At 39.4% G+C, this 25,134-nt stretch overlaps 4 protein-coding genes across 5 annotated transcripts; 1 reads left to right on the forward strand and 3 right to left on the reverse strand.

Annotated features, from left to right (window-relative positions):
- Positions 1-504: 504 nt before the first annotated feature.
- Positions 505-4,210, reverse strand: LOC137937752 (uncharacterized). The gene is made up of 3 exons (XM_068782907.1): positions 4,005-4,210; positions 1,073-1,278; positions 505-890 (listed from the first exon to the last, which is right to left on the reverse strand). The coding sequence occupies exons 1-3, from the start codon at positions 4,104-4,106 to the stop codon at positions 623-625; spliced, it is 576 nt and encodes a 191-aa protein (XP_068639008.1). The 5' UTR covers positions 4,107-4,210; the 3' UTR covers positions 505-622.
- Positions 4,211-8,443: 4,233 nt separating this feature from the next.
- LOC137936884 (ribulose bisphosphate carboxylase small subunit, chloroplastic 5-like) lies at positions 8,444-9,615 on the forward strand. The gene is made up of 3 exons (XM_068781827.1): positions 8,444-8,694; positions 8,895-9,026; positions 9,141-9,615. The coding sequence occupies exons 1-3, from the start codon at positions 8,524-8,526 to the stop codon at positions 9,375-9,377; spliced, it is 540 nt and encodes a 179-aa protein (XP_068637928.1). The 5' UTR covers positions 8,444-8,523; the 3' UTR covers positions 9,378-9,615.
- Positions 9,616-10,883: 1,268 nt separating this feature from the next.
- Positions 10,884-15,479, reverse strand: LOC137936669 (grpE protein homolog 2, mitochondrial-like). The gene is made up of 6 exons (XM_068781486.1): positions 15,164-15,479; positions 13,694-13,925; positions 13,421-13,605; positions 13,170-13,337; positions 11,809-11,937; positions 10,884-11,259 (listed from the first exon to the last, which is right to left on the reverse strand). Exons 1-6 carry the CDS (start codon positions 15,305-15,307, stop codon positions 11,173-11,175), a joined length of 945 nt encoding a protein of 314 aa, XP_068637587.1. The 5' UTR covers positions 15,308-15,479; the 3' UTR covers positions 10,884-11,172.
- Positions 15,480-19,953: 4,474 nt separating this feature from the next.
- LOC137936789 (uncharacterized) lies at positions 19,954-22,068 on the reverse strand. 2 transcript variants are annotated; one of them, XM_068781670.1, is made up of 4 exons: positions 21,783-22,068; positions 20,938-21,116; positions 20,765-20,828; positions 19,954-20,650 (listed from the first exon to the last, which is right to left on the reverse strand). In XM_068781670.1, the coding sequence occupies exons 1-4, from the start codon at positions 21,900-21,902 to the stop codon at positions 20,354-20,356; spliced, it is 660 nt and encodes a 219-aa protein (XP_068637771.1). In that variant the 5' UTR covers positions 21,903-22,068; the 3' UTR covers positions 19,954-20,353. The 2 variants fall into 2 exon arrangements, with proteins under 2 accessions (XP_068637771.1, XP_068637772.1); XM_068781671.1 differs by having other exon boundaries at positions 20,938-21,129; positions 21,783-21,864.
- Positions 22,069-25,134: the final 3,066 nt, after the last annotated feature.

The following is a 25,134-nucleotide window of genomic DNA, read 5'->3' on the forward strand; positions in this document are numbered from 1 at the left end:
CCACCGCAATTGTTCAATTCAAATTGGCTCAGAAGTAGAAATTCACTTCAAGTTCTAAATCATTTTCCTCTCCCACAACATGGTAGAAAGGGGGGGTGATACAGAGAGAAGCAACAGCTGGAACAAAGCTGAAATAGAATGATCACGAGTGAGTGACTTTTTGTCCGATTGATTGCTTGTGATGTGTGGGAAGAGTTTTAAATTAACGAGACATTGTGAGTTTGTTTCCCCGAGGTGCAATACCTTCGACATCTTGCTTCAGCAAACTTGGCCATCAAGTTATCAACACTTCCCCCTCTGACCACCACTAACAACGCGTGTCATTGGAGACTCTTCACCCGACTCCGAATTTAGGCATCATGCAACAAAAAGCGTAACGATCAAGCCGCTCGTCCAACCCAGTCCTGCGTGATAAACAACATTTCAAAGATGATACCTGTAAGGCCTGCACTTGGACTTCCGAGGACAGGATTGCGACTTCGGAAGAGACCACTTCCCATCTCATATAGTACCAGTACTCTATACGGTTTTTTGGTAAGTAAACACAATTGCAGTGTACATTGTATTTCAGTCTCATGGGCCAACATGAATATATCAGGAATTAGGACACATTTTTTGGCTTCTAAGGATAGCCAGTCATTCCAACCGAGGAGTTGGGTCGGTTAGGTTTGTGTGACGCCGGCTGATTCGTAGCTTTGGTGAAATACATGTAGTAGTAAACGTTGAGAACCATGTTGAAAACCACAAACACAGCTCCTGCAATGAACACTCCTTTCCGCAGAGTTTCACAAGATACGTTTTGAGCATAAATGGCACTTCGATATTTGGTATGATAGGCATTTTTTGCAGCACCGCCAATGACACATGCCTCCGCAATTAAAAAAGTTAGCCTGCCAATTTTTGTCCAACAAACCAACAGGTCAGTAGTAAACATGATGGAAGAACAGGGTGTTATGAGTAAACAAAACTTGATGTAAGAACAACAGAGTTAACGATCTTAGTATCATCAACTTGCTCAAGGACTGTGTCAGTAGTCAAAGAAAAACATAGAGACAGAGACAGACAGGCACACCATGATGAGGCAAAATAAATGATGGACCACGCTCGGTTGCTTCCAGGAGCTAAAGGTCTCCCGAAACACATGCACTTCGTGAATCCCATGACCAAAGACTGGCTCGAAAGAAGAAACAAGAAAGACCCAACTCCGTAACCAGTTGCAACATCAGAGCTGTATGCACAATAGGTAGTATTGTCTCTTGGAAATGCGATTATGTGGCCCTGCAGGTGAAGACAAGGATCTGTTAGTGTACAAATCAACTATACAAGTCCATAAAGCACTAAGACGTTTTTTTCTTTACCCAAAGGACTATTTCATAAATAAATAAGTAATAATACTTCTAATATTAGGAGGCCCTTGCCACAATACTCAGCAGAGAGTGACATGGATTCCCCTACCACTGAGCTTTTGCAAGATCATCTGAGATGCTATGTTCCATAAACCTTACCTTGTAGAATTCAGGCTACATATAGTAATCTTAATTCTACCTTAACTTGGAACAAAATTGGCTGCCTCACACTCTAATGAATTTTTAGTTTTATACAGCAGCAGACCCATATATAACTTTGCAAGAACTTCTCACTAGTACACGATAACTGAGTGCCAGAAGATGCATTATACTTTGGATAAATATGATTCAATAGGCCTAAAGCAAAGCAATCATCATGCTAGACACCACTTATCCTCCAAAAGATAAATATATAAGATTGACCAGACACATCGTAACAATATGAATAAACTGAGATACTGTGCTGATATGGTTATTAAATAATGAATGCTACACTCAGTGCATTTTTTAAAATTTCATGATTTTCTTCTGTGTTATCTTTGAAGAGTCAAAAATTTTAAAACTTTCACCAGGAAAATGGATCACACAGTATAGTTCACAATGAACATCAGAAAAGTGGAAACCTACAAATACATTAAACTTATACACAGATTCAAATCATGGTTGTAGGTAACTGTCGCACAAAGATGCACAAAAGTGAAATCATGACTGACGTACAAAATAAGTTTTAGCACACCAAGTGTCTTGGTGATGGAATTCCCACAAGACATACAAAATAAGGTTTGGCATGCCAAGTCTCATGGTGATGGTATCCCCACCATTTTCATGGTACTCTTCCTAGGATAATAGTATAAATCGGTGTCCAAAAGTGAGCTTCCATGTCTGATCACAACAATCTTCCCCCATCTATAGCAAGAACAATAATAAAGGAAGCCTACTTTCTCCCTCTTTACATCAAACAAATGTCCCACTTTAAATCTCTATTAAATTTACAAGATTATAAATCTTATAAAAAAATTAGGCAAAGAAACTCAACTTGTATCAATGTTTAAACTTTATCTTCATCTTGAACAGTGAGAAGAAGGATAGAGTTTTGCATCCTATGGTCAGAAATCACATTATCCTTCAAAAAAAAACTTAATCAGGAGCATAGAGTCACACTAACAACAAAGTCATGCAAGACAATCACACCATAAAATAAATTAACTATTTAACAGAGCTCCAAGTGCCAATATCACACCAGTCACGTACTGTATTTTAAGAGTGACAACCAGTCTGTGGACAAAGTATTTTAAAGATGTTAAGGTAGAAAGCTGGAAGCTGGCATTAAGACAGAATACTAAACATGATTACATCTATACAAAACTGAGACAGCAACAGAGGAAGAAACTTTGGTTTTAATCACAATAAAGACAACACACAATGGCTTTCCATGAAGACCTTCACATTTTTTTTATTTTTTTCATGAATGTTAGACTCTTTTACTCCTTCGCTCCATTTATATTTATGCAAAACTGAGACAGCAGCAGAGGAAGAAAATTTGGTCTAAGCACGATAAAGACAACACAGAATATTTTTCCAGGACGAATTTTTATAACTGTTGATTTTTCTCCCTCACTCTCTCATGATCAGTTTCTGCCTCTTTTTTCTAGTCGATATTTTTCATTTCCACTCTTTTGAAATTTCATTTGATAGAGACAACAGGGATCATTTGGCCATGAACAATTAAAAAAAATGACTTAAAATTAAAGATAGATACTTTCTCCCACTTAACATGATGGAATAGAACGGCAGGGACAAGTGCAGCCTCTGTATCATGTACAACCATATTACTGCAATGCTTGCATTGCAAAAAGTCCAAGTCAGGATAATTCACAGCATAGATGGTGATGATATTGATGAACTAGGATAGAATGGGTATAAGTCAAAGGAGAAACTGCAACAACCGTAGATCCATTAAGCGAGCAACCAAACTACCATCACACAATTCCCGCTGTCCAGAAAAGGAATCAGATAATATGATAAAGGATTTTTCAACTAAAGGATTTGTGTTCAAGAATATTAGACCGCAAAACATGTAACAGGGTCCTTACCGGTAAACTACAGAATTAAACTTTAATGTGAGCGAATTGCAGTGGCACACACCGTTCAGAAAATCCAGCATACAGGTTTGATCGAATAAAATTTTCTTTTGCTAACTTGAACCTTCTTCAAATAAATGATAAATGATGAGTATAGCACTGGAAACCGTAATAATCGCGCTCACGCGCATATAAAACTCCGGAAGAAACAGGGATAGTGGCACATGAGCTGAAGCATCAACGAACTAGCATTGCTTCTCCTGAGTTTATGATCTTATAATTGGTTTTTTTTTAAAAAAAAGGGAGATTCTTAAAAGATAAAGGCTACTTTCTTTTCTCTTTAAGCGAAAGTTGGAATTAAGAAAAAAACATCAGAAAGATGAGGAAGATCTAAGAACACAGGCTCTAAATATAAGCTACGAGTCCGCATGAGGGAAATATCCAACTAATAGATAAAAGAAATACAAATGCAACTCCAGCGGAGTTAGATCCTAAAACCAGTAAAACCCTAATTTTAAGTGGAAAGTTGAAGTAGTTAAAGCAGTCTAGTAAAAGGACTAGAACAGGATAAGCTCACTTTGCTTCTACGGCGTTCAGCAGCAACGGCAAAACCAAAGGCGACCAAGCAAAGAACGACGATAAGCAAATGAACTAAAGTGGAGCCTCTTCCTTCTGCCATTTTCTTCCCCCCCTAGTGTCACAGCTTGCAGGACATGCACTTCTCCTTTCTCCGGCACAGTAAGAATATTGCTTTTAAAGAAAGAGGGCATAAAAAGCGTTTTGGGGAGGGCGACGGTGGGAAAATGAGAATGCTGTGTCATCGCTGGGAAAAAAACATGCAAGCCGACAAATGTATGTCAGAGATTGCCCCTGGTCATCGGAGATACTTCGAAAACTACCACTTACACTATGAATATTCCGGTTTTGGCTGAATACGAACTCAAAATTTTTAATTGAGTTTTTCCAAAATAAATAAATAAAATATTATGATAAATTTAATATCATTGAATAATAATCAACTTAATAGGCGTAAAGAATAATTAAATAATCTTTTTATAAAAAAATTTGTGTTAACAGTTCACGAACTATCAAGCCAATATTAGAAAATCTCGAGTTTGACTTATTATATTTAACAAATCTTATTTCAAGGTTCAATTTGAGCTTAAACCCAACTATTTGTGAGCCGGTTTGACTTAATGCCACCGGTGCCTTTTTAGTTCACTCGTATTAATGAAATAAGGATAAATTTTATATTTTATGCATGAATTTATGTGTAAATTATAATTTTAAATTTTTTTGGTTTAAAACAAGTATTCTCTTGCATAAGAAGCGTCGCATAAAATCAGTTTCATGAGAGTGGTTGAGTGCTTTAATACAAATATCACATAAAAAAGAGTCGCTTACTTCAAACATGTTGAAGAGTGACTTACTTTTATAGAGTCAACCGTTTTTATGTGAGGGTATTTTTGTATAAATATCATGAATCGTCCTTTCAGAAAAGAAAAGAAAATAATCATAATTTGTAAAAAACATTCATCAATTAAATTAAATTCTTCTATATCTTGGTTTGTGAGTTTTTGTGGTTTTGTACAAAAACATGTAAGCCACAAAGAGAAAACAAAACAAAAATTATTTTACTAAGAAGATAAAAAAAAATATGTCGATAAAATCATAAACAACTAATAGATGGAAAGATAATTATTTTAAATTATCGTAATTTGAACAAATGTATCGTTAGTTATATTTTGTAAGATTTTTCATAATTTTTAAATATAAAAAACCTGCAAATGCTCCTTTCCCAGATCCATTTTTCACATACGATGTAGTTGGTGAACTGCTCGGCAAAATTACTTTCTTGTGGCCGAGGGAATCATCATTCTGGTCCTTGTTTTAGATGTTAAGTCAGAGATGCCTACTGCCAAACTAGGTCTTCGAAAGGTGTGATCGAATTAGTGAATCCACTTATGCGTGGGCCCCAAACCATGAGTTGATGCCGACCGTCATAAATTGGGCCGCTGGCTGTGCCACAAAATTGTACCTGTGACGTCCACTCGTAACGCCCTGCTAAGCAAAAGGAGTGAAGGTCCACTTAATAAATACGCAACGACATAGCTGAACATGGCATCTTAACCAGTTGCCGTGCCAATGATCAGAAGGCAAGGAATATAAAATTCACTTCATGGTTTGGTTGTTTCTTCAAAAGAGGAGCACAGTAAAAATGGTTGCAACATTTTGTAGGAGGCATTAGTTGGGGGGTGATATTCACGTCGAGCCTAAAATTAGAATTGAGTTCTATTCCAATAATTTTAACCAATTTTTGGTTCTAGTTCTAATTTATATTTAAAATTTTGTATAAAATATATATCAAATAAAATATATATAAAATTATACATATATTTTACTTAAAATTGGATATGAATTTTATACATAAAAACCCTATATAAAATTTGTTCTAGCCAAATCTCTCATCCACATAAATCCACCAATTCAACTTACAATTCCCGGCCTAACCGGTTTTCATTTACTTGAATAAGCTCTCTAGTGGGAGCCAAAACACCACACTACTAATGTGGATGAACTGAATTCTTATATACTGAACGGTTAGTACATAGGGGAGAATTTTTTTTTTCAAGAGTACGAGCCGAAACCATTCAATGAGAGTAAGAGTTAGAAATAATTAAAAAAACGTTTCAAATTTTTGTCCATGTTAAAATAAAAAAAAATGGTGCTCAGGCCAGAGCGGTTGAACTAAGTTAATCGGACCAAACCATTTTATTGATCTGGGTTCAACCCCACCATAATTCTTGTATGGGTAAAAAAAATAGGAAAAATTAGGTAAAAACAACTTAACTGGCCTGTCTTGGGTTCAATAAGATTCAGTTGGACCTATAACTTCTTTGGATCAGTGATGGATTTGTTTTAACAAATGGCATCAATTTTGAAGATGAAAGGCTTCTTGTAGTTTATTGCAGGGTTTTTTTACTCAGTTATATAAAAATCCGAGTCAAACCAACCGAAACGGATCGGAACTCGTAAGTTCAGTGACCTGACTTGGGGGCGAATCAGAAGAGATTTGATCGGAACACAGACAAATCTCACCCTACGACTCCACTCGCTTAGTCCAGTTTGAGTCTTCTTAAAAGAAAAGCAGCATATTACAAAAACGTAGATGACACCAAACCCCCCACAGCAGATGATCAGCAATAACATAGCATCAATGCCAAAAATTAGATTTAAGATTTTATCATTCACAATGAAAAATAGTTCAATTTGTTATGAAATCCTTAAAAGCCCGGAAGGAAATCAGGAATTAGTAAACCAACATCCCTACTTTGACAAAACACGGGGGAAAAAGAAAATCGAAAACGATAGATCGAACAAGAGAGATATCAACAACTCAACATCAAGACTGAAAAAATCATGAGCAAAAATCAAATAGAAGTGCGATGAACAGATAAAAGCCTCATGAATCGAGCAAGGCTGTCGCGGCAATTGACGCTTAACATACACTGTTAGTCTTCCTGGTGATGACGCACTTCTTCCAGGCTTTTGAGTTCGAAAAGCTCACCTCCCGTCTGGTTAGTCCCGAAGTCAAAAGAGATATTTATTTAGTAATTGAGCCGGTTGGCGAACCAAACCATGGCTCACTCGAGTTGGGTTCGATTACTTAAACGACCACGAACCGCGCTGGATCCGAACGGAGCTTAACATAAGATCCAAGATCGATTCTAGTGCAAAGGACTACAAACCCACATTTGCGGCATGGACGTTTCCTAGCGCCTCCTCCCTTTCCCTGAGTTTAACCGCTGGGTTCTAGTCATCACTTCAGTCTTGGTTCAAGTCATCACTTTAGTTTTGGTTCACACACAGTTGAGACTGCAAAGGTGTTATCCGGTCATTCACTTCATGGCTAACTTCCTCAAATGTGCTACGGACTGGGCCGAAAACTGTATTCTTCAAACTTCCAACGGATACAGGTTGTGTGAAAATACAGAAAGTTCAACATTTCCGAGGGATAGAAGCGATACATACAGGTTGCGTCAAAATACAGAAACGGCGCGCTTATATTAACAGACAAGTAACAACAAACCAAAATTATTTGGACTAGAATCGGACGAAACAATGTACACTCACTTGCTACACAGGGTATAATTGCAGTAGAAGCTCGAAAAGGAGCAGACGGAGCTATGCAGTGAATCACGGCCACAAGCCAAGAAGAAAGAAATTGATCAAAACAAGAAAAATTGAAGGTCGTGAATTGTGACTCGAGATATTTTGGACCCAGATCCCTGAATTAGAGGAGGAAATTTTTTGAGAAGATGACGGAGGAGAGTAAGAGTGGCTTAGGTGCCTTTGGATGCTTATGGAGAGAAACACAGGGCTGAGAGATGCCCATCGGTCTCCTATTATCTGATGTGAAATGTGGTTGAGCGATTTAATTTTTCCTCTTTTTCCTGTTTTTTCTTTTCTGATAAGAGCTCATACAAAAGAAATTCTTTCAAATAAAACTGAACCGGGTTCTCAAATTTTTAAGTTCTGATAAGCCCCTAAAACACCCTGCTGGACACATGAATGAGGATTCAGCTCCTTCGAAGTGAGGGGCTTTCCAGTAATTCTGTTGGACAAATAACAGTCTATCTTCTCGTTCTAGTCCAAAAAAAAATGGTTGGTCCAAAAGCCCCCTGAAGCAGGCGCTGAGAGATTGGTAATATGGGCAAAAGGGATGGCCAGCAACCGGACTGATAAAATTCATTCACCTCCATCACACATTCCCGTCGTCGGATGAGATAAGATGAACCACTTGCCGACACGTGGCTCCCCGAGAGGGGAGCCTAACGATAAGAATGTCATCCAATTTTCCCATCATGTGTGGTCGTTATGGCGATAATGCCCATTACCACACCATCCAACGGCCACAGGGGTTCCAAGATCTACTGCGCGCAACAAGAGTCGTCCGATGAGCTGCAGAGTCTGCAATGAGAGAGCTTGCAGTTTATAAAATGCGATTGCGGAGGAAGACGAAGGCCATTCACAGATAAGAGGAGATTTACGCTGGTGTGCTATACTCTCAAAGCTCCAAGTAGCAAGGAGAAACAATGGCTTCCTCTCTCATGTTCTCTTCAGCTGCCGTAGCTTCCCCCGTCCAACCCACCAGGGTGGCTCCTTTCACTGGGCTCAAGTCGATTGCCAACTTCCCCACCACCCGCAAGGCCAACAACGACTTGTCCCACCTCCCCAGCAACGGCGGAAGGGTTCAATGTATGCAGGTAGGTGATGGATTTTCAGAAAGCGGCTCTTCGCTTCAATTTCGTCCTGAAAAAGAAGGGGGAGCTTCTTCATAATGGATGATAGATCGATGGACACAGGAAAAAACAACAATTACAAGGAGGAGGAAAAAGAAGTGGGTGATTAGCATGAGGAGTCCTTTACGAATTTGCTCATCTCGTTTTCAAATGTGATCGTGCAGGTGTGGCCACCGGAGGGATTGAAGAAGTTCGAGACTCTCTCCTACCTCCCACCACTCACCGACGAGCAACTGTTCAAGCAAGTCGAGTACCTTCTGAGAGAGGGATGGATTCCTTCCATCGAATTCAGCAAGGTATGCTTACGCTAGCTTCTCCATTTGGCGGGTGGAGAAGGATTTTATTAAGCCAATTACTAAAGAAGCAGGGGATTAATTAATTTCAGTGTTGCGTTTTGATGAAAAATATAGGTTGGATTCGTGTACCGTGAGAACAACAGATCCCCAGGGTACTACGACGGACGCTACTGGACCATGTGGAAGCTGCCCATGTTCGGATGCAACGACGCGGGTTTGGTGGTCAAGGAGCTGAAGGAGTGCAGCAAGGAGTACCCCAACTACTATGCCAGGATCATCTCCTACGACAACGTCCGCCAGGTCCAGTGCTCCTCGTTCATTGCCTACAAGCCCCCCAACCCCGCCACCTAAGTCACGCGCTGCCTCCTAGGATCTTATTCCCGTTTTTTTTTTTTGTACCGTCTTTGTTTATTTGTTCTCTTCCATCTTTTGTTTCTGGTTTTTCCAATCTCCAACGGTTGAGAATGGCCACAAGTGGTGTGTAACTGATCGTCTTTTGGTGGAGGCGAACATTTGAACCTCCTGGTACATAATAAGTTGTGGCTCTTTTATTTTAAATACTACTGCTACTCGGTTGGAGTTTGGTGAATCTTTCAGTGATGACCTTGTCTCTGCTTCTTTTGTTCGCCTCATCGATCACCACTCGCGCTCTATCTTCTTTCTCCACACACTCGCAAAATATCTCCCTTTTTTAATGACGAAAAAATAATGTTACAGGTTCCCAGTTCCAAGACTGAATGCCATCTTATCCACAATTAGATAAGGAAGTTATCCTCGACCACAGGCTGGGAGGTGCAGTTGAGAACCCGGTCTGGGTCGGGATTCCGATATCTGATATCCGATTCCGCTACATAAATAACTAGTGGGTGCCGTTCCTCGAACTTTGAGCTGTTTCACGAACAAATTACGAATGCGTGTAATCATACGCTAACCCATAGTTGACAGAGATTGTTCACTGTTGAGGGATAGTCTCACGTAAGATTAGAATTTAAGTTTAGGCGTTGAAAAAGAGGTTTTTTAGGTTGATTCATTATTTTGGGAAATGCCTTATACCTAATTTAATATGGTATAAGAAGGAATACCGTGCGTAAAGAGGTTTCCTAAATTGCCTCAGACCCAATTTAACATTCACCTGCATCACTGAGAGACTCTGGTTTTGTGGTGTGAGAAAGGGAAAAAAATCTCAGAAGCACCTCTCCGCTCACATAGACGACATCAATAGGATTCATTTCCCATGTAAACGGGTCTCGTTCGTCCCCAGTACGTGAGTGATTGCAAGAAGCCAACTTCGTGACCTCTAGAGAGATGGGCATATGCATTGAAGGGGAACCATCCCCAGATTTGGATTAGCTATGATAAACACTGTATGGGGAGTAACCATGGTGTTAGAGATTGATATGTTTTGGCTGATGTAATGTAGTATTACTCGATACATGTGTGTTTCCATGAACAAAGAAACAATATCCTCTTGTACTATCTTTTTACATAAGACTGCACAAAGCTTTTTGGGTTTCAACAAGAGGTGAGCATATCTGACTCAACCTAAACCAGAAAAAGTTGGGTTCGAATTTTCGTTCTTACCTCTAATGGTGGGAATGAGATTGGAACAAACCCATGAAAGTTAGCAGCGAGGACAAGTTTTATTAGACCTAACCTGAACTCAAGCCTTGACCAAACTTAATTAACTTTGTGATGACGGGGATACCTTCTTGTGGAACTCACGGATCAGTTCAGAAAAATTCTCGAACAAATTGGAAAACTCAATTAATCTCAGTTCTTCGATGAAAAAGGTCCCCTTTTGATCCTCCTCAAACAGAATTTATCAGCAGCAGACAGAACCAAACAAATTTATCGCACTTCGGGAAAAGAATTGATAATAACAATGTTGTATACAAAAATATGTCGTGTCAGAGGGCAGACTAATCTTTGTTACCGCACATCTACCACTGCAATAACTTATAGCAAAATAATGAGTCAAAATTTTTTGTTCTCGCGTACCAGATAGTTACGTCCAACATTGATCCAGGCGGATAAAGTACCTTTTTTCACATAACTCTGCTCAAATAAATGTACAATCTTCCCTAGATTACGTCCTACATCATGCCCTGAACGCACGCACAAAGCTTAAGTTGCCGCCGGACGTTGCTTAGCTCTCCCTTTCAACCTGGTCTTGTTGACTCACAACAACAACTTCGGCTGGCCGAATAATACGCTCATGTAGTGTGTATCCAGTCTGCAACCACAATGAGCAAATAAGATAAAATTCATCAATTTTCACTTTTCTTGTTCCCTAATTGAAGATGAGCCAATCCAAGAGCGTTCAATTACTACTACAAGAAAAAATGGGGAGAGAAACTTGGGTAAGGAGAGTGTAAACAATAAGTAAACACATGAGTGCCCTAATCATAACATTAACCATTTGAATATAGCCTTTACATCCTCTATTTTACCATTTTCTTATGCTCGTTCAATCCATCACTCCTAAAGAAACCATATCACCAAAATTTCATTCCAAGCAGTGTAATTGATAAATTGTCCTAACAGAAACAGCAAATCAAAAGCCTAGTATAATATAGTCTATGTACTTTAGTTTTTCTAGACCTTGGTGTTTCACATACCATACAACTCTGGCTACTAAATGAATATTAGAAAGTTTCAAATGAGAAATAGGCAGGTTTCGAGTAGGATTTGCAAGAAACATATAGAAGCCCACAGCCGCCACACTCCCTTTCCTCTCCAATCTCTCTTCCACAACCTAAATATCATTTAGAAGAAGAAATACCTTTAATACAGTTGAGACAGTGCCTGGTGGCTTTGAAGCATCCGGTATTTGAACCACAGCGTGATGTCTATTTGGATCAAACAGCTCACCAAGAGGATCATATTTCTCCACACCGAATTTTTTGAAAACCTAAAATAACAAATTGTAGAAAATGAGTCAGAAGATATCTAATGATTAGAAAAGAATGAGAGAGAAAAAAGAGGAAGACATTAGTATCCTACAAAAGTAGAGAAAAAAACAAACAATTGACTGTATGTTCTTGAATTACTGATGCTTAACAATATATAAAGATTTTCCTTTCTACCTAAGAGCTTCATGCCGTTCTTCCATACCTAACCTCAGAATTCTGGGACCAAATCCAAATAAAACCAATAAGATACAAAATCACATGCTTAGATTATAGACACATATATTTAAGTGGTAATGATCAGGGTCAGATCAAGGTAAAATGATTGGGGCCACAAATTCATGGTTAAGATATAGGGAAGTTGGAATATCAAGTAGATCCACTTTTGGGTAGGGGAACAGAGAGCAATAATAATATAAAAAAGCCATAAACTAAGCACTATTAATGAAGATGAAAACAACGTGTTGAATTTGACCATGGCTGAGTTCCATGTCAATCACTTGATAGTTGACTGTCAAGATCAGATAAAATTGATCCTACTCCAAATTTTAAAACTTCAAGCATTTCTTTCTGGAAATTTTATGAGGAGAGATTCAGCTGCAGCTTGCAGCAGGAGCACCTGCCTAAATGATGGTCTCTTTGGTTGGGATGCTAGCTTACACCATCAGTCAATGGCTAAAGCAACCTTGAATGAATCAATCAATTAAAAGGAACCTCCATGTGAGGGTTTCGGGACCCATTTGTCAAAGGGGGGATCCTGATCCTGATTCTGCTGGTAACCGTACAATGCTTAATTCATGGTGGGCCATGATTCAATAGTGTAACCTGTTTGCCGTTTCATTCCTAAATTCAGTGATTCTCTGCTGTTGAACAGTGAACATCTTAACAGAAAATAGGAAGTGAACTTAGGATATATGTACAATCAAAAAGACTGTTTAGCCTCATCAAACCAACATGATATAGGTCTGTCCTAGAATGTATTTGCCAATGACATAAAAGTTGTACCCCAACACCCAAATGCAAACTAAGTGGTTTCTTGTTCTTTTTCTTTTTAATCCAAAAGCTGAAAGAATTGAAAATGAAGAACTTTTTGTTTGAACTTGGTCACTAGATACTGGTTTTGGCTTTTCTAAATTACTCTGTAATTCTTTTTGGAACATTGACTCCAACTTAACTAAGTTTTGCATTTGAGTTTCCAAAATACAGTAGGATAGATTCACTAAAGCGTAATTACCTCTGTAAGCTGTTTAACTGTCATTTCAAGACCCCCCAAAAGTTCTTTAAGACGGCGTGCACCTTCAGCAGGATCCGTCGATTGCTCAACCTTTGTCAAGCTATCCTTACCAACAGAAGAAGCCCTTCCAAGGTTGTCTGCAACATCCAATAAGCTCTTGGCAAAGCTCTGCACATGTATTTCTATGTATTTTAAATTATAATTATAGCAGGTCTAATGCAAAAACAGAGAAATTTTCATGACAAACATGCCTGTATAGCAAATTTTTTAGAGTTCACTGATTCACGTTTAGTCCGTTCTATGACATTTTCCATCTCTGCATAGCTCCGTAGAGCTTTGTCTTTCATTAGTTCCACCTCCTTTTGTTTGGCTTTCAGTAGCTCTTCCTTCTCAACAATTAGTTTTACAAGATCATCAACAGAGAGATCCTCCTCATCTGAAACAAAAAATGCAGTTTGTTTAGGAATAATTCTCCTCTTCTTAGCAGACAAGAGTCTTTGAAAATTTGGGTTCTGCTTTTGAACCTGACTCTTCTACTTGCTCTCGAGCGTCAGGAGCTTCACTAATTGGGGCAGTGTTTTTCTCACCTGGAGAGGTGTTATCAGAAATCTTACCACTTTCTGTGGCTTGTTCATCTGCAGGTTGTTTTTGTTCTTTATCAGATGTTTGTGGGGTTGCGGAGGAGGAGAACCTAAATCGCTGAATGGTTCTTCCAATGTATGAATGATGTAACTGAGCCACCTGCCGTGGAGCCCACTACCACAGAGTAGGAAAACATAACATATAATAATGCAACGTCAATATGATCACTAAATATTGCAAGCTAAATAATGTAGAAAATAGATTAACACAGACCTCATCAGTAGATTGTTACAAACAATAACTTGGGCATCATGTTATTTGAATATTAACAATAAACAACAAAATACAATCTAACAGATGAACACTATGGTACAAATCAAACAACATCAAAGTCAATACACAAGAACATGCAAAGAAGAAACAACAATTATATGTATTACAAAATACTGGTACTTTTCAAAAAATAAACCAATATAAGAACAAATAGAGTTTGAAACAGATCCATCCAGCTTGCTGGAAATTCCCTCACGATTGAACTTTCTTCTGCAGATTCCACAACATATCTCTATAAATAATGTCAAAAAATATTTTAGGAAATAAGAATATCAAAGCGTTTACTTCCTTTCTCTAGTGCATTCTTTAAATGGGTAACTGACCAAAAGCACTATGCCAGGGTTCGCGGTTCTTCTACTTCAAAAAATAAAAATAAAAAAAGGAAGCAGAAATTTGGTTTTTTCAAGCAGTTGAGCTTTTTCTTGGGGGAAACAAATAAGTTGGAGAAGTTTTCTTCCTTTCCCTGAAAAACCTTTGTCTATTCACCTAATGGATCATAACCATACACCAAAAGGGCTAACTAAAATTCTAATGATGTAGCAAGGACCTTGCAATAAAGCATAACGAAAAAAAAAGTGAAGAATTAATAAGATCATTAATCCAGCTAAGGAAGGAACAAACGATAAAGCGCAGAAAAAATACAAACAAACAAGTAAACTGTCTGAACTCCTCGGTTAACCATAGCCTACGTAATCGAATCTCCACGCCGTGCTCACTCCAAGAAAAAAGAAACACTGGGCGCTTATTCAGTAATAGTTAAAAACTGAACGGATGCCTCTCCTTTTCGTTAGAAGCTGCAGGTCAGGAAGATTCTCATAAACCCTAAACCCTACCTTGCTGAAAGCCATATATCATTTATTCCTTTGGCAAGTAATCCGAGATCCTCTAATACAATGCTTTCACCTTTAACTAGAAAAAAAAACAGTAAAAAGCAAATCTTTCCATCCTAACACACAACCCCTTGGAAGAGCATTTCAGAACAGCGCCCATATCACCAAACTAAACAAGCCAAGAACAAAACTCAAACCGTTGAATATCGAACTGTAACAAAGTTAACGAAACAAAATTGAGAAACTGACCTTGTAGATAATATTAGAAGAGTCGAGTACATATTTTGAATCATTCGAGCGATGAGGAAGCAATTGCGATCGAGAAGAAGTGCCCAAAAATCGAAATTGACCGACACCAATCCTAGAAAACCTAGAGAAAACCCTAAGAGCCATCGTCGTCTTCAACAGGAAGCGGGAATAGCAGATGGTTCGAGAGAAACCAAAGTCGACCGCAAGGCCTTTCTTAGAGGCAGATGGACCGTGGATGTCTGTGCTGCCACTAGTTGCTTGGCAAGGAAGTTGATCAACTACCGTCCTCTTAAGGCCTGGACTCCTCAAGTACACTGTACTCTCTGACTAGCGTCCGGCACGGCGTTACGGGGGCTAGGGTTGGGTTTAAGAAGTGGGTTTTAAAAACCGAACCTTCCAATTCAAGGTTAAAAACCATTCCCATCTCTGTCCCATTTTCTTAATCTCCAACTTTATTCTCATTTTAGTCATGTATTTTCTTCTAATTACACTTCTCTGTAACTCGCTTTAATGGAAATACCTATTACAGGAAATCTACTTTCACTGTTTATGCTTCTACCTCAATTGCATACTCGATGGTGATCCGATGAATGTTTATTATTATTACTTTCAGGGTTTCATAATTTTCAACTAGGAAGAGAGGAGTGATAGAGAAATTTGAGTGGAGAGAGTGTTGAAAAGGTGGCAAAGAGAGGGCACGTTTTTAAGTTAAAAATCTCAACCCCTAATGTCTCGGTTATTAATTATTACTTTAAAGGAGATTATAATTATGTCCATAATAACAAAACTTAAGGTGAGGGCATATTAATCATTCAAACAGATAAAAATCAAGAATGTAGCAAGTCTACTTGGAGACAAGCTAGGAGCATACATCATAAGAACCGAGCCGAACTCGATTGATTAACGAGCCGCGATTCGGGAATGGGGGGAATTGGGAAATTTTCGGGATTTTGTCTCTGCCCTCGAAGCGTAAATGAAATGAAGAAACCGTCGTACCCTTCTGAGGAAGGGAGAGAAATATTAATGAGAAACAATGGAGATGGCGAGATGATGTGCTTCTATCGTCGTTGGGCGGCATTTTTGTGAGGCACGCACGTCCGCAGAGAAAGACAGGATATCGTTCGCACAATCCACTTGGAAATCTCTTGTAAGACGCACGGTTTAACAAAGCCTCGCTCCGAAAGTGGTCACGAGAACTACAAATTTGAAGTTTGTTTTTACGGTCTCTTTGCTCATCAACATATGAAGCATTTGCCATTATCAATCTTATTCGTATTTTTCATCAATACAGTCTGCTTATTGCTCAATCTAAAAAAATTCTTCAAATGTGAAGCTTTTGTCGCCTCTCTGCTTGCCATTATCAATCTTATTCGTCAATGTCATCAACACAATCTCAACCTGAAAAAGAGAATCACACACCAGTTTCCTTTGTGGGGACTGAATAGCGTTCTTCTTTCACTATCTACTCGAACAGGGGAAAAAATAGATTTCTCAGGATAAAATGCTGCCATCGGCATCCCTTACAGATACAATGAGTTTGCAGTTTGCAGAGGCCATGTTCGTGCTCCCCTAACGCAGCGAGGGAGAACAAGACAGACGGACAAAAAGAAAATCGAGGAGTCAGAGCCAGTAAATCCAAATACTAAAGGAAAGCAAGATACGGTGAACTTTCTCAAATCACGAGGAATGTATATATCTATTTATGTTATTCTCAGGAAAAAACGAAAGGTCTAAATAACTATAGTTTGTAAATTTATAATGGATTTATAGTTTTTATTTGGGTGATTTTAAATTGATAGTAATATATTATTTAATTTTGTAGTGTTTGATTATTGTATGGAGTTTATTCATAATGTTATGCAGTGTATAAAGTGTTTAGACTATTTTACAAAGTGTATAAAGCTTATAAACAATTTTATGGAGTGTTTATATAGGTATTATATATATAGATTATACTTAATTTTATACAGGTATTATATATATAGATTATGCCCAATTTTAAGTAGAGGTTATGTCCAATCTTATATAGGTATTATATATATAGGTTATGCCCAATTTTATGTAAAATGTATGCATAATTATATATATAATTTATTTGATATATATTTTTTGAAAAATTTTAAATATATGTTGAAGCTCTAACTCTATAACAATTTTAGGCTCGAGCTCGAGTTCAAAATATTTAAAATCAAACTCGGCTCGAACATGGGCAGGTTCGGGTTTGGCTCAACATCGGCTCGGCTCGATGCCAACCTTAGCTGGAACCACCTTTTTAATACTCACCCTACCCCTTACCGCTCCCCGCGGGATTCGAAGGCGAAGGCGGGACGTGTTGGACCTAGTTCTGATACCATGTAAAGAGGCTAGCCAATACAACCTAAAAGACTATTCGTTTAAGTACCGAAAGCTAACTTAATCAAGAGAGGTGGACCGGAACCACCTGTGACAATTACCTTGTACCAATATATATTACCCTTAAAGTAGATTTTTTATCTTCTTTAGAGCTAACTTAGTTAACATTTGCAAAATCCCCAACTATTTTAAGTGTGTCCACGATACTTCTATACAACACATGCGAGGAGCTCTATTCAAATGTTTTTAATTCCTTTCCAGAGCCCAGCCAATTTGATATTTTTAGATTTGAACATTTTAAGACTCCTTTGCAGCTTCTCGGAGTCGGAGGTCAGTGCAAGACACAAAGCGAGCAATTTAGCAATGTCAGTCGACGTCTCGTTTTCTTAATCGCAGGAGCAAGAACAATGGCGTGAACGCTTCGGAAGTTTGGTGAAAACACAGACTGGGAGTGATCGGCTTCAACATCCACTCACGGTTTGAGAGGCCGAGATCTGGATCAGATTATTACCCAAAAGCTACCAGCTGCCGCAACCAAATAGGAATACTGTGTGCGCATGCATCATATTCGAACGCTTAGACCGGGGACGAAATTTTTCTGCAAGATATAATTTTAATCTAATTAGGGTGATAAACAAAAAGTTCATCTCCCGTCAAAGGTCAAATCACCACTGAAGTGAGGAGTGAGGAGGTCCGTATGAACGCAAGAAGTTCCCGATGCCGTTGAGATTTGTAAAAGAAAAAGGTAAAACTTAAACTATACGAAAACGCTAATAATTTTAAAGCTCGTTAGAAGGTCACTATCTGTAATAATGATAGTACGCTCTGTTACCAAGTCTACCTGCATCTGGGGACGACAAATCTTGCTGCCAGCCGGCAAATTGGTCGGCACCTCGTTAATATCGTAATATTAAAAATTAAATAAATTTGAAAGAATTGAATATAGTAAACAGAAGAAACAGAAGAAAGTGGTAAAAATTTCGTAAACAGTGGTTTGTTCATTTATTTTTATATTTTTTTAATTAATTAGATAGTTTATTTTAATGTAAAGTAGAACCAGATAAAAGAGGAAAAAAACAGTGAAACTATGACTCTGTGATAGTTATCCTGAAGAACCCTCCCACGACTAGCGTTCCCACTTGCACCTCGTCAGCCAAAGTGTTATCGGGAGGAGCAGGGTCTCTACTCGCCGCAAAACATCATTTTCGCCGAGTCATGTGACCCCCTCTATTGACTAAAACTAGACGCACATGAAGCATGAATGAATCTATAATACAACTGTGTATTGTTAGTAGTACTAGCAGAAGGAACCGTGGAGTGAGCCTTGATTAAACGTTTAAACCAATTCCACGACTGTTCGTCTTTGGCCTGTGAGTGAGAGCCGAGAAGGGTCTACCACGAGCTGCGTCTAATCGAGCCAGACACAAGGCTGAGTGGGAAATGAGTGGAAATGCCATACCGCTTCTCTTATCCAAAAAGCAAGCAAGAAGAAGATGCTTTATTGAATTGGGAATCGACTACGGTTCCCATCACCACGTCATTTCCTCTTTACATGGAGCCATCTAGAACATTGAAAATATTTGGCTAACCATGACCAAGCCTGTGTGACGTAGGTTCTCCCACGTCTACCGTTGAGCGTACAACAACAACTCCGTTGCCGGTGGCAAACTTAAGACCATCTCACCCCGAAAACGGAGCAAGTGCAACCAGCTCCCCCCCGTATTATTTACTTCTTCTTGGACAGGAAATTGGAGGATCTGCTCTAATTTATTCTACCGCAAGAACTCAGATTACTAATTGTCGCAAGGTTCAGAAGTCGTCTGCTTTCCTGTATCCCTTGCTACACATATATCAGGGATCAAAGTGGGCGAATCTAAAACAAGCCCCAATGGTTTCTGGCGTTTGAGTCATCTTACATAAGAGGCTAAGCTGTATACGTCTCCACGTTAAATGATTGATTGTTGAATTTTCTCCAATTACAACCACAAACCTCATTACCATAGACAGATGGCAGAAGCCGATTGGGGCTCGTCTTGTTTGGGAGAGAGACTCAGAGACCACATGACTAGAGATAAACGAAACGATGGGGCGATGGCGGAAAAGACTAGGCATTCAACACCAGAAGCACCGATTAGAGGTTTCCGAAAGCGATAACACGGTAAAAGAGGAGACGGTCAGGCAGTTCATACAGCTACCTGCAAAAACCACTGACATTTCAGAATTTCGATCAGAATTTTATCTCAAAAAATGGGAAAGCTGTTATTTTAACTGAAAATTTACGGAATCACAGCGTTTGACGTCGATGAGAGGCGGTCAAAAGAAAGGTGGAACACATTTTTAATTGCCCTCGATCCAACCAAAAAGAATTGAAGAAAATGTAAAAAGCTTTGGTCCCAGCAGACGGAATTCAAATTCCACACAGAAAGGTACCAGACAAATAAATAAAGACAAATAACCTCCATATTTCCTATATCAAACTGAATATTTACAGATACATACCTCGGGACAACCATGACACGCTTTGTACAGATTTTCCGCTGATAACCAAAAAAAAAAAAAAAAATCCCAAACCCCGAACGCCCCCCCCAGTACAACATCAGACCCTCTTAAGGGACCTAAATTAATTAAATAAGAGAAAAAGGTTGGCCTTCTCCTCTTTATTCAAATTCCAAATTTACACAGAAACCCCGTAAGAACAAAACAACTCAGTATATTCACAGTAAATGACACTTCTCCTCCTCTCTAAAAGCTCCTCAAATTAACTCCACTTCTCAAGTGATGTAATTTCGTATCTGTCGACTCCGTGAAAATCTTTTTACATGCACACCGGCGTTAGTTTTAAGCGACTGCCGGGATGCTACAGTTCCGACGATCTCTGTCGAGGCAATCAAAACCCTCGATTCGGACGTCAGGCTTGTGCCCGAACTTCGAACGAACACAGCCTTTCCTCGCCGTTGATGGAGACGACGGCAACCCTCCTGATAGCGCTACAGGCGAAAGAGGGCTCGGATTCTCTTCCCCGAACCGCTCATCATGGACTAAAGGGTTAGCAGCCCTGCTTGGCGGGGACCCACAGAAAAAAGGTGGGGACGAAGCAAGCTGAGTAAGAGAGTGATCCACGCCATTCCCACCGCCCTGTCAAATTCACACAAGTAGTATTAGATCTCATTAACTGTTTTTTTTTTTCAAGAAATACCGTAGAACAGAGGAATCGGAAAGCTAAGCAATTAGGTAAGAACAAAAACATACTTTTGAAATAATTAGATCAAGAAGCTCGTTTCCAGCTTTAGATTCACACAAATCCCCTTGATGACTGAAAATTCAAAAATAAAAATAAAAATCAGTTTTGTCTCAAAAATCATAACAAAGTTTGTGTGCTAAGGTAGATCGCAACAATCAGGAAAAGGACAGGAAATCGATACCTCAGATGCCATCTAAGTGGCCGGACGGAATCGATGACGGAAAGGCCAAGGCGGCGAGGCTTCGGGCAGTAAAGGGACTCTTTGCGATCGGATATTGAGATTGAGCTCCTCACCTCGTCGCAGGCAGCGAAGGCGGACTGCTGAATAGCGCAGTGCTTCATATTTACAATTTTGCGAATCTGCAGATAACGCCTGAAAAAATTAGACATGAAAATTTTTAAAATCTTTAAATTGTACGACAGCATCAGACTTCAAACAAACATTGGGCTGAAGGAAGTCAAAATTTGTCAGATCTGAACATGTTAAAGCCAGATCTGCACATATAAAAGCTCAGATCTATCCAAAGGCGAAGAAGAAACAGAAAAATTGAAAAAAACCATAAAGGATCTTTTCACTAGCCACTGGAGAGAAAGAACAGAAACCCACATGAACTTGAAAAGAACCAATACATGCAAAACTCTATACAAGGAAAAAACAAACGGAGAAGCATAGAGCACAAGATTCACGAGGTTGCGATAAAAACAAGACGTCAGAGAGCTGTGTAGCTTGAAAAGTGAATACCTACAAGCATCCAGCACCTACAACTAGGGTCAAGGTAACGAGGAAAAATTAAAATAGCAAACAGAAATTCTAAAATATAAGTTAGGCGTAGGCAGAGGTAAAAAAACTTCTTCTGTGTTTTATGATCCCGATTTTTTTTATTTTTTTTCCTGAAATCCTCCAGAGAACCAGCTCGGAAAAATACGTGAAATGAACTGTACAACGGGCAGAAGTTGAAAACCAAAGCCTGCATCCTCGATCTTACAGAGAAAAAAGAAACATAACGGAAAAGAAAAAACTCTTACCTGAGCTACCAGTCTCTCTCCGGCTGGGAGGAGAAGCGAACGGAGATAAATGAAAAGAAATGAGATACAAACAAGAAGCAGGTAGAGAAAAGAGACGATGAGGTGGTCTTTAGGTGACATTTATAGAGAGAGAAACACGAGAGGAAGCTGCCTCGTGCCTCGGATAAAGAAAGGCGAACCAAATAAATTATTTTTTAATTTTTAAATTCACACGCAGGCGGTGCGGCCTGCGAAAAGCTACGTCAGTTTCAGCACCCCTAAAACGATAATTCTAAACTCTGTACTCTGAATAGAAAATCAAAGGGTAGAGAAGAAATAAAAAGAAAATTACTTGGCTTGTGGCTTGTTGCTTGTGGGGAAAGTAGCGAAACAAAGAAAGCAGAAGAGGGGACTGCGCAAAATGCTCGAAAGCTACCAGAGAGAGGGTTAACGAGCCAGTGACTCGCGACACCCCGGAGTTTACCTAATCCCCTCTCTTTGGAGCCACGCATTTTTCCTTAGGCTTATTTCTGTTTTAGTGTAGAAGGCAAAACAAAAGACTCCTGCTTCTCTAATTGATCCATCATCGAAGCCTCCTCGGCATCTGTTGTTATTTACTTAATAGCCAACAGGTCGTGAATCTGCGCGGTGCGGAGCTTATTTTTACATCGATAATGTAATACCACTAGGACCGCGACTCTTCCAGAATCCATAGGTACTCGGTATTTTTTATAGACCCTTTCCTCTCTCTTTTTCTAATAAATAAATTTTGTATGTATTATTTGGATTGCACAAGTCTTACATTGGGTCAATTTTATTTAAAATGTTCCAAAAGCGGAACATGATTTTCTTGAGGAGATGAACGTGCTTTGACGTTAAACCTCTAGGTTGCCATTTATATTTTAATCTGCAAAAAAACTACCTTTACCGCAGGCGTAAAAAGCTTAAAAGATGGGAAGTACAAATAGGGTCCGCTTGATATATTTGAATCCGACGTCGTCATCGCAGCCGATTGGCGATCGAAAGGCCGACAACGAACATCAGTTTAGCTGCAACTGCTGCGCGATAAGTAAAAGTATATTAAATAAAGACAGTGGCAGTACTCGTTATTTCGACTGATATTACGAAAAGGACCTTCTACTACTTGCGTGCGAAGTTGCGAAACCATGGGAGACGAAAGTGACACATCAGATTAAAAAACAGTTTTGATTATTTTCCTTTCTAACCAACGCCCGAGATTCCATGGGGAAAAAGGCGCAAGAGGAGCGTCACGAGAGCATGGCATGGACTCGAACACGCGACCCTCCTCAGGTTCACGTATTTTTTATCTTTTCTTCTATATATTTTTCACCTAAAAGATCGATTACGCGACTGCCGAATTACAGGCTGGCCACAGGTGGGTCAGGGCATAGGGATGGCACATAGGCACATGCCGTAAACGGTGGTTCCAAAAGTAACATGGCTGATGGCTTGTCAGTGCCTCGTGTGCTGTCAAACTATTGCAACGGGAATTGCGCCGAAAGGACCGGCCCCGCCTAACGCCGTCAAATGTGCGTCCGTCTGTCCTTCCCTATCAAAGTTAAACGCGGACGTCCGTTGCACGTGTGTGGTCCACGTTACATTTAACAGTTCCTACGTCCTAACCTTTAGCGACAGCGATGACTGCCATAACTACATACATTTTACTGGCGCCCTGTTAAATGTAAATAGTATTTATCGAAGGGGCTGATTAGGCAAGTGATAATTCATATTAACAATTCTAATGGTAGTCCAGGGTCTTAGCTCGCCGAGTCCGGGGGGGGGGGGCTCAGGATGGTCGTAGTTGTATGTATTGGTGTGTTTAGAAATATCTAACAAGTCTGAAGCAGGATTTTTCGATTGAATCACATATGAAGACATGAATTTCGAGTCTAATTGACTAAATTAATCTAGAAGTGGTCAATCTGATAATTAGACTAAAGACTAATTAAAGGGGAGTCGGGTAAAACACAAGGACCAAATGACTTGGCTTTTCTATAGTTATAAATTCGATGCACTCGATGAATCACAAATTAACTCCCCTAATTAAAAAAAAACATAATATAAATATGGGAGCAGGCGTTGAACTTTGGTCGGAAATATGTCGCTGTTTATTGCACCTGCTCGTAGTGTCACGATAGTGGGCCAAATTAACAAGGTTGGGCCTCCTTAAAATAATTAGTTTATAAATTCTCATGTGGAATCGCATCATACAATTGCTAAAGGATGAAGGACAGAAGAACGATTAGAGAGGCATTGACAGAGACAGAGACAAATCATTGAAGCAAATTCGTATTCATTCAAATGGTTCAGATTTTCGTAACGGCCACCACCTGCATATATTGTTCCAAAAAACACGTTTGAGTAATATGGCTGCATTAGTTGAGAATTCACTTTCGACGGTGTCTTGCACGTAGCAAACAACCGTATCGTTTTAATGAAACTTTTTCTTCATGACAAGGGCGAAAATTGTACCCCTGGGTGCATATTGTGTGTCCAACATGCGGTCTCAAATACTTCTTGTAAAATTGTGTTGCATGGGATCCCTATGTGGTGACACAGGTTAACTATATCTGAGTGGAGGCTTAGGTAGGCCCAACAATTGGATAACTGAGATGGTCTGAGTGGTGAAGCCTGAGCTTAAGAAAAGTCCATGTTGCTGATTGATCAAGGCTTTTCTTTTACAGATTGGAGGCTTTATAGTTTCAACCGTTCATGGGGTCCGCCTCCTCTAAATAAGGAAAGCCCAATTTGCCCACTCATAATTGAAAGAGCCGAAGAGGAAAGTCATCAGTGATCGGAGCACGGAGGAGGGCATGACTCAGCGCGAGAGTGGAGCCGGAGAAGGAAGAAGTGGATTTAAGATGATGGAGATGGGACGGACTGAATCACTACGGAGTTGGCAGAATTCTTAAAACCGGTACAACAACTCTTATGCAGTATCTTGTAACTCACCGTGTTTAATGAGGTTGAGAGCGAGTAGCAGCAAAGTCAAGTTTTTCTGGAGTAACATCATCTCATCTCTCTGTACGAACCCTAAGGATCACAGAGAAAATTACTACAGACGGGGCAAGCGCAGTGTGCTTTTGTTGGCCAAGTGAGCCTAATGTGTCTTTTCGCCGTTAAGTGTCAAGCTTGCAAGGCCTAAGCATCATCCCTTCCCCTCTACGATCTTCAGAGAAGATCGCATACAGAGAGACCCATTAAATCCCCGTCCCTGTCAACTATCATTAGCCAACTCTTGGTTCTTTTTGAGTTTGTTCTGGTTCACTCCCACTAGCACCGCCATTCCGAGTTATCAAAGTTCAATTACACAAAACTGTTTTACGAAAATGAAGGGCCACCGATTTCTGAT

The sequence above is a fragment of the Aristolochia californica genome, unplaced genomic scaffold, assembly GCF_029961685.1.
Source record: "Aristolochia californica isolate CCGP_79_NKW_82.1479 unplaced genomic scaffold, dmAriCali1.0.hap1 SCAF_7, whole genome shotgun sequence".
Classification (NCBI taxonomy): domain Eukaryota; kingdom Viridiplantae; phylum Streptophyta; class Magnoliopsida; order Piperales; family Aristolochiaceae; genus Aristolochia; species Aristolochia californica.